Consider the following 10,320-nt stretch of genomic DNA (forward strand, 5'->3'; position numbering starts at 1 on the left):
AAAGGGTTAATTCCCACTTTGGTACCGGCTCCCAACGTACGTCTTCCTTTTAACACTGCCCAGCCGGTTCGGTTGCGGCTTCTCACAAGGAAAGTTCCTCTGTGTCTTTCTCTATATTGCATAATCTCTCCCCGTCTTCGTTTAATGCGCCTGCATCACCTTCTCTGATAGTTAGCTGCTCGCACGCACAACCAGGTCACTATTCAGGCATTAATTTGAAGAAGATAGTGAAATGGCAATTATAAAAATTGTAGGCTATACAATAGTATTGCATAGACTTCAATAGAATGAACACATGCCGTTCTCCAGCTTCAACTACTCATGTTGATATCGCTGCGTTGTCTCTGTCTAGACAACGCAGCAACACGACCTCTACCCAACCCTCCACTGCGTAGCGTCTAATCATTAAAATGAAACCGCCAATGTGTGCAGGGTCCGGGAGGGTATATTGGGGTGTTAGCTCAAGCCGGCAATTTACCTCGGGCAGTGTAAACGCGCGGACCATGCCAGAAAAAGACGCGCATAAGACGGGCATATTTGGCAGTGTAAAAACGTATTTTGTAATAATTTATAATTTAATAGTCTGACGGAATCTTCGTCTTTGCTTACCAAGCAGACATGTACAATTAGAATTGTGCTATAAATGTTTTACTGCATATGCATCAGCAGATAATACATCAAACAAAGTTAAAGTCAGGCGAGCATCATAGTTATTTTCATTTAGTGTGTGTGTGTGTGTGTGTGTGTGTGTGTGTGTGTGTGTGTGTGTGTGTGTGTGTGTGTGTGTGTGTGTGTGTGTGTGTGTGTGTGTGTGTGTGTGGTGTGGGGGGGGGGGGGGGGTCTGGGTAGTGTCCTCACCAAAGCTCTGACCAAACCTACGCCCTTGATCAAAAACACCGTGCATTTCTCTGCCACTGTACAGTCATGTTCGGGACTGGGGATGAAGAGCGCGACACACGCGCACACTTGCTACAAGGGAGGACCTCAAAGCGCGCGGACTCAACCCTTCCGCAGGTCGAGCACGCGCACACATCCTCGCTCTCGTAGCGCGGCTCCACCAACCACCGGACAGCGATTTTTGTGCCGTTCACCACCGTTCACCAGCCGCCCGGTCCCCGTCGTCCCCTGGGATAACTTTACACAATCCACGGTAGGAAGACATTATATTGACGTATTATTGAGCATAACAAATCGTCACTGTACTTTTCATTTCGGTGTGTGGCTACCGTGAAAGTTGGCTAGCGGTTCTACGCCTCGGACATCCCTCACCGCATCCACAGCCGTCATCACCGGGGCTGGCGCACAGGCGCCGTGCGACTAGGCGGCTTGACAACCCGTACAAGTGATTCTTGATTGTGGACAGAAAGGAAGGGACCTACTCACAGCAGCATGTTTGCATGGTCACCTGCTTACTCTCTACCTCATCTCTTTAATAGGCTTACTTCCACTGCCCCTTTAACATCGTCACACAGCCAGATAAGCAAAACGACGTCCTGCAAAAGTAACACTTTTATCTGCGGTGTTGCTTCGGTCCACCGTGAGGAAATAGGTTCGCTGTATCAGTCAAGGACACATTTTTACACTGTTGCACAAGTAGGCCTACAAATTGTACATGTCAACTGGATTTGTTACATTCCAGGAAACCTTTGCGGAGAAAATGCCTGGATACACAGTATTTTACATTGTGTTTATGTGTCATCTCGGGGAAATTTCGATCTTCCTCAATCATTTCAGATACTTGTTTCAGTTCAGTAGATGTGTGTGTGTGTGTGTGTGTGTGTGTGTGTGTGTGTGTGTGTGTGTGTGTGTGTGGTGTGTGGGGTGTGTGTGTGGGGGGGGGGGGGGGGGGTTGGTGGGGGCTGGGGGGGGGGCATTGTGGAATTCTGAAGGACAGAATTGCCATTAGGCCATCTGAGGTTGGTCACTTCCTTTTTACGAGGTCACTTCCTGCCTTGACTCAGGCTAGGGAGGAAAGAGGCGGGGAGGTGTTAGTGATGGTGGTGGTGGTGGTGTTGGTGGCGGTAGATGCCGCCTCTTCACAGCTGCGGTAGGTTGCAGGTGTCCATCTGAGGCTCTGCAGAAGCGTCAAGTCAATCTCTGGCCTGCACTCCATGTTTTGCGGAAGTCTGAAGTTTGCTGAGTTGAATGCCTGGCCACCCAAACACACTTCGCGATTGAGAGAGAGAGAGAGGGAATGTATGCCTGCTTCTCTCTCTCACTCTTGGTTGCTCTCTTTCTCTCTCGCTTGCTATCTTTCACTCACTCTCCTGCTCATTCTCCCTCACCCTCCTTCTCGTCCTCGTTCTCTCTCTCTTTCCCTCTCTTTCTCCCTCTCCCTCCTTCTCGTCCTCGTTCTCTCTCTCTTTCCCTCTCTTTCTCCCTCTCCCTCCTTCTCGTCCTCGTTCTCTCTCTCTTTCCCTCTCTTTCTCCCTCTCTTCGGGGCTGACGTCATTAGGGAAACAGGACATCCCGCTGGCCCAGACACCTCGAGCACGTCTCCAGCTCTCATTCTTCAGTGTGAAGGTGTGTGCGTGCGTGCCCGTGGCATTAGGACTCAGTGACAGCTGGCTTCCCATTGTCCTATCACTGGCAGCCCACTCACACACGGCATCCTGTGTTTCTTCCTGCGGAGTGACCAGTGGAGAAGGGAGGGCAAGGAGGGGAGAGTGAGAGGTACGAGGAGAGCGGGAGAGAGTACGTGGGGAACTAAACAGATAGAGAGAGAAGGGGAGACACAGAGGGAGAGGCCTCTGTCTAAACGCTTTGAAGAGATACTCTGAGATATCTGTAAATCTGTCCTACCCACATTCAGACAAATTGTTTAATTCCATAAGCGAAACTTTCCTGGTTTAGCGTTTGCTCTGTTTGCCACTTCCACTGACTTGCAGACTTAAAGTAGCCTAGCTCCTGTTCATGTGAAGGGAGACCACTGGGAAGCACTTTTTATTTATTTCCAAAGGTTTCCAACGTCTTCTGAATGGTCCCTTTTTTTTAACGAGTGCCAGTAACGCCACAACACGATCGTAGTTTGCCTGGCACTATTCACAGCGCTGGGATTATGAAGCTACCTGTGATGTTATCACGTTATCAGATGCCTCTGGCCGGGTACTCTTGCAGAGGGCGACCTGTCCCTCTAATCGCTTTAATAACCTGTATCTGAATTCACTGTGACTCGCTTGGGATAAAAGTGTCAAATGACAAAATAGTGATGGAGAGAGAATGACACAGAGAGTGTGTTCAGGGAGCTGTTTGGTACCCTACACGCAATGCAGTTTCTAGTGTGAGGGAAAATCCTGTGTGTTTGAAGAGCACTTGTAGAAGCCACCTTCAGCGGAGAACGAGAGGAATTCTGTCTGCATCCAGCTGGCCACTGAGCTCTTAAGGAGAGACAGAGAGAGACTGAATGGTGGATTGATCTTTGTTCTGCACACATGCAGAGTCTATCGGAGCGTCCCCCCCCCCCCACTCCCGGGCCTGTATGTATGTTTTTCTGGATGTTTTATGTGCTTCCACGGGCGGGGCTGGGGGGTTAGGACGTATCTGTGGCCTGCGGGGGCAGGAAAGGGTGTGTCCCATGGATTCGGATGTTTGTGAGAGTGATCATATTGTCTGGATGTTATTGAGATTTTTTTTGAACGAGCCCCCTTCACACATAAAGGTTGGGTATCGCTGTGATGGTTAGTAATTAGTTGGATAACGAAATTTGTATATGTTTTTTATGTCTAATCACTTTAACTCAGCTATAATGGCAGCTATAACTATCTTTCAATCCGGTATTCTTCAGGAAATGTAACATCTGTTTTATAGGATCGACATAGTCCTAGGTGCGTGTGTGTGTGTGTGTGCATGTATTCAATTCAATTCAATTTTATTTGTATAGCCCTAAATCACCATTACAGTCTCAAAGAGCTCAACAGGCCAAATATTTATGACATATCTAATATCTCATATTAAGACCCTAAACAAAAAAACATACAAGCATTACATATACTAATATAAAGTGCATATAAACACCTACGTTTCTACAGGCAGTTCCGTAGGTTGTCTGTTGTTTTGGTCTAGCCTCTTGGGTCACAACCTTTAATGGTTCACGGTGCACTGATGGGGATGGCCGACCAAGCAAGAAAACTGGCAAAAACCCTGGTACAAGAGGAACTCAGCAAAGTTGAGACACAGTGGCCTCGCCAACTTCTTACACCACCATGTCGTTATGCAAATTAGTACCAGTAATGGTTCGCCTTTCTGAAAAAAGAAAAAAATTAAGCAAGAAAAGGAAGCAGAATTTTTATAAAAAATCCAATAAATGTTTATTAATATATAGTTCTATAGTGCCGTCACAAAACGTTGGTGTCATTGTTAGAGAGAGAGACACCCATGTATCAAGACAGAAGGCTAAGAAGAGGAACTCTCTCCAGTTACATTGAGCACTGTATTCACCACATCACGGACATGAAAACTCACAGCCTGACAAGAAAATACTCTGTCGAGTTACTGACTTTATTTGTGTTTGCTTATACATTCACACCATTAAATGAGATAACAGCTATGGGAGGGACTCGGAAGACTGAGAGAGAGAGAGAGAGAGAGAGAGAGAGAGAGAGAGAGAGAGAGAGAGAGAGAGAGAGAGAGAGAGAGAGAGAGAGAGAGAGAGAGAGAGAGAGAGAGAGAGAGAGAGAGAGAGAGAGAGAGAGAGAGAGAGAGAGAGAGAGAGAGAGAGAGAGAGAGAGAGAGAGAGAGAGAGAGAGAGAGAGAGAGAGAGAGAGAGAGAGAGAGAGAGAGCGCGCTTGGGGGGGGTTAGAGAGAGTGAGAGGAAGAATATGGTCAACAGGAACTCCTGAGAACAATGGCCACAAGGCGTGCCATGCAAACATTTACACTGTTGTGTGTGTGTGTGTGTGTGTGTGTGTGTGTGTGAGTACTGAAGTGTTGTGGTGTGTTTTTACTTGATGGTTATTTGAATTCATGTTTGGTGAATGTGTTTCCTATGGCTCTGGCCACACAGGGTCGGTGGTCTTCTTGAGTCAGGCTTTGGTGGAGGCGGACCTGGAGAGGAGGAGGATGATGATGGTGATGAGGATGATGAAGGTTTTAAACGGCCCTGCTTGTTTCTGTGGGTGGGTGTGGGGTAGTGGGATCTGGGATGGACGGCATTGAACAGAGGTGTGTTTGTGTGTGTGTGTGTGTGTGTGTGTGTGTGTGTGTGTGTGTGTGTGTGTGTGTGTGTGTTTAAAAGCCGGCTTTGGCAGGAATGAGAGAAAAACAGTAGAGGGAGGAAGGTATGTGATCGGGGGGCTGTGTGGAGTTACAGCTGCTCTGTATGTGTGTGTGTAAGCGTGTGTGTTTGAGTGTGTTTTTTGTGCGCGTGTGTGTGTGTTCATGCCTTCTGCGTTTGTGTCTTTGTAGATAGACTCTGTCCGAAAGTTTCCAGGAAAAGGGGGGAGCCATCAGAAGGGTGGACAGGAAACTCTAACAGGGCTAACTTCCTGTGGCGCTCCTGATGGCGGACCAGATAGTGAGCGTGCCTGTGTGGGTGTGTGTGTGTTTGTGTGTGTGTGTGTGTGTGTGTGTGTGTGTGTGTGTGTGTGTGTGTGTGTGTGTGTGTGTGTGTGTGTATGTGTGATTGTGAGTGTGTGTGTGTGTGTTTGTATGTATGTATGTGTGTGTGTGTGGGTGTGTGACATCGTTGCATATTGTGCACCAAATGAGCGTGGAGCAACCGACTGTTTTGAATGTGGCCCATAATAGCTATTGTTGCTTTCAGTTTTTGAGGAATTTCTGGGAATTTGGTGTGGTAGCACTGAACAAGAGGGATTTTACACAGGAGGAGAAAAACGGTTTCCAGTTTCCAGTCATACAGAGGATAAATCCTTCTGATGCCTCCATATGCAAACTTAAATGTGGAGAACAATTTTGACACACACACACACACATACACGCGCATACACACACACACACACACACACACACACACACACACACACACACACACACACACACACACACACACACACACACACACACACACACACACACACACACACACACACACACCCACACACACACACACACAGTGCAGCTGTTTCGATGATAAGAGTCCGTTTAGAGGAACAGAGACGTGTGGCCGCCTCTCAGAAAACACGCTTGGGGTTGCTTCAAAAATGATATTCAACATTGTAGGACGTAAACTTTAGTACACAGAGGCCACCACAGATGCACACACAACCAGACAGATAACAATGCATAGGGAAACACAGAGAAAACCACACACACACACACACAGATACACACACAGAGACACACAAAGAGACAACCGCACACACACACACACACACACACACACACACACACACACACACACACACACACACACACACACACACACACACACACACACACACACACACACGTACAAACACAAACACAGACAACCACACACACGCATACAGATATCTTGACCAAGCCATGAAGCAGTATGAATAATCAAAGGGGAAGTGGCTAACATGGCGCCTCCGCTCAGCCTGCTTCTCTCTCTTTCACAGGCACTCTTTCTTAACTCGGCTCTGTCTTCCTCTCACTTCTGCATCCGTTTTTCACGCGGCTGCTCTTCATGTCTTTATGACTTTCTCATCCGTTTCTCCAACCCACTTTGTATTCATGTGTGTGTCCTGATAGGGGCCATGGTGAGTGACCGATGATCTGACACAGGCAGATATCAGGTGAGTGACCTGGGGCCCCTTCCTCCACTGTAATGAGCTGTGGGTTACAGTTAAGGGCCCCAAGCGGCCAGCTTGGTTCTCAATGCTAGCTGGGTGTTGAACCTGAAGGCTTGTCCTTTGACATTGATAATCCCAGACCAATGTTCATTCATTCCCTCTACTACTCTACAATAACCCTATCGTATCCCCTTTCCTCCTGGTGGCCGTAGAGACCGTCTCCGTGTTGGTTATTATGGGGTGTGCCTGTTGCAAGCAGAAGGACGCCGCCAAAGCAGCAGAGGCTGCGGACTGTTCCCCTGACAACGTGGAGGGGGGGGCGTTTACCGCCCTGGCTCCAGTCCGCTACAGCCCGGACCCCACCCAGATAATCCCGGACTTCAACAAGCCCTTCTCCGCCCCCCTCTTCCCCAGCACCACCAACCCACAGATCAGACCCGTCGGCAACACAAGTAGGAGGGGGGGACCGTGTGTGAGTGTGTGTGTGCGTGTGCGTGTGTGTGTGCGAGTGCGAGTGCGAGTGCGAGTGTGTGTGTGAGTGAGATTGATGGTATATAAACGTTTTGTTTATATACCATCTATAAACTTTTTCTGAATTGAATACTGTTGTTGCAATAGTGGTTTTAGGGAGGACAAATCGGCAATATACCCAGTCCTTTATTTTTTTGAATATTTACATGTTCAAACATATGTGTGTGTGTGTGTGTGTGTGTGTGTGTGTGTGTGTGTGTGTGTGTGTGTGTGTGTGTGTGTGTCTGTGTGTAGGTGGTGGAGTCACCCTCTTCATAGCACTGTATGACTATGATGCTCGCACTGAAGAGGACCTTTAAGATGACCTCTAGTGTGTGTGTGTGCGTGTGTGTGTGTGTGTGTGTGTGTGTGTGATGTTCCTGTGCAAATGCATTGAGGAATAAAGTTGACCTCATACAGATAAGAGAAGCTAATTGAACTAATATATCTAGGAAAATATTATATAATTAAGACCAAGATGTTGAGAAATATAATTTGAGAAACTCACAATGTGATACAAAGTAATGGATTAAGATAATGAGGAATCAGATTTACTAATGTCATTAAAATAAAGTCATTAAGATACATTAAGGTGATTAAGATGTGAGCTAATTAAGAGACCGTCATCATTGATATTTATGGCGTCTCAGTTAGGATTATGTATTATATATAATTATTGTCCTATATATTATAAGACAAAACTGTCATTTAATTGTGTGTGAATTGTGCGTTTTGTTTGTATGAAGTATCTATGTATTTTCTGATTTTAATCTCAATGAGACTTTTACCTGGTTAAATTAAGGTTAAATAAAAAAATAAATATATTATGTGTTAAAGACACAACCTTCTTCACAGCAGTCCCTTCAAGCCCAATCTATTCCACCCTGGCCACTTCTGTCCTGTAGCATCCCACCGCATGTGTCCCTGTAGGGCAGCGCTGTTAGCATCACATACCTCATGCTGGAGATCCACGGGTGGAATCCATAATGCAGGACAGAATTTCTGCTGGTTTCCGTGAGCCACTGCTGCTGTGGCACCGCATGAAGTATGACAGAGTAGGACTGCGCCTGTGTCAGATTCACTCACTGTATGACACCAATACCGGCTTCAAGGAAGGGGGCGGTCGACAACGTGATTCACTGATTTACTGATTATTCAGGATTATTTCCAGACCGGAATACATATCAGATTCAACAACTGTGTGCTCTTAAGATACGTTTTGTTTATATACCATCTATAAACCTTTTCTGAATTGAATACTATTGTTGCAGTTGTGGTTTTAGGGAAGACAAATCGGCAATATACCCAGTCCTTTATTTTTTTGAATGTTTACATGTTCAAACATATGTGTGTGTGTGTGTGTATTTGTGTGTGTGTGTGTGTCTTTGTGTAGGTGGTGGAGTTACCCTCTTCATAGCACTGTATGACTATGATGCTCGCACTGAAGATGACCTCACCTTCAAGAAAGGAGAGAAATTCCACATCATTAACAACACGTGAGTTTCACACACACACACACACACACACACACACACACACACACACACACACACACACACACACACACACACACACACACACACACACACACACACACACACACACACACACACACACACATAAACATGCACTCTCTCTATGAATAAAATAACGGTGAACCTGTCACATTTGTTTTTGCTAAACTACTCAACTGTGGGCGTGTTTGTGTGTGTCTGCGTGTGTGTGTGTGTGTGTGTGTGTTTGTGTGTGTGTGTTTTTGTGTGTGTGTAATATGTCTTTCCAGAGAGGGGGACTGGTGGGAGGCTCGCTCGTTGGACACAGGCCATTCAGGATACATCCCCTCCAACTACGTAGCCCCTATAGACTCCATACAGGCTGAGGAGTGAGTCCACACACACACACACACACACACACACACACACACACACACACACACACACACACACACACACACACACACACACACACACACACACACACACACACACACACACACGCGTTCAATCACTTACTCACTCATATAGTCACTGGCAGGTCTACAAAAGCCAACAATCACACGCTCACTCAATCACTCACTCACTTACTCACACACACATATACAGATCAATCCACGCAAACACACACAGAAACACACACACAGACTTGAATCAACACATAACAGTAAAAACTCAGTGAGGCAGCCATAGGGCAGAGGTCAGGTGGATGTTGGACGTTACCGTGGTGACCTGTGTTGTTGTCATGGTGACAGGTGGTATTTTGGGAAGATGGGCCGGAAGGATGCAGAGCGACAGCTGCTGGGACAGGGCAACCAGCGAGGAACTTTTCTCATTCGAGAGAGCGAGACCACCAAGGGTGAGGGGCCGCAAACACACACGCCCACGTAATCACACACACACACACACACGCACACACAGGCAGACAAAGGTTCAGGCAGCATCAAGACAGAAGCTGATATTCGTGGTTTCATCAACATGAAGAAGCCAATTCTGCTGCAAATCTCTTGTGTGTCTTCCTCTCCCGCTCTCGAGCTCCCATCGTCTGCCAGAGGGCGGTTTCTCTCCATCCTCAGGGGGCCGTTTGAGTCTAAGGCCACCCTCCCTTCCCCTCCCTTCCTCTTATCCCTCTGCTTTGTTAGTTTCTCTTTGTCATACGTTTTTAAATGTCTATTAGGCGTTTTTTGAGTCTTTATTATGGTTTACTACTCTTAATAGGGAGACTGTTTATACTTGCTTATTGACGATGATTAAAGATGAATAATTTATTTGTGAATTTATTTTCATAAATAAAGTCGCTATCTAATTGAAAATTAAAGTAAAAACGCTATCTAACCTAATTGGGTCTCTCTCTCTCTCTTTCTCACTCCCCCCCCCCCCCCCCAATAGGTGCCTACTCTCTGTCGATCCGCGACTGGGACGACAACAAGGGTGACCACGTCAAGCACTATAAGATCCGTAAGCTGGACCAAGGCGGTTACTACATCACCACGCGCTCCCAGTTCGACACCGTGCACGAGCTGGTCGACCACTACACCGGTAATGCATGCAGACACACACACACACACACACACACACACACACACACACACACACACACACAC

The 10,320-nt window shown here is 46.8% G+C and overlaps 1 protein-coding gene across 1 annotated transcript; it reads left to right on the forward strand.

Moving 5' to 3' along the window:
* Positions 1–916: 916 nt before the first annotated feature.
* yrk (Yes-related kinase) lies at positions 917–10,255 on the forward strand (the record flags this gene model as incomplete). Its single annotated transcript, XM_030348198.1, is given in 7 exon segments — positions 917–1,150; positions 6,673–6,716; positions 6,926–7,165; positions 8,617–8,719; positions 9,007–9,105; positions 9,472–9,575; positions 10,106–10,255. Coding segments are annotated over 5 exon segments (673 nt in total), but the record flags the coding sequence as incomplete, so codon positions are not given.
* Positions 10,256–10,320: the final 65 nt, after the last annotated feature.

This window comes from Gadus morhua, chromosome 22 (assembly GCF_902167405.1).
Source record: "Gadus morhua chromosome 22, gadMor3.0, whole genome shotgun sequence".
In the NCBI taxonomy this organism is placed as follows: Eukaryota; Metazoa; Chordata; class Actinopteri; order Gadiformes; family Gadidae; genus Gadus; species Gadus morhua.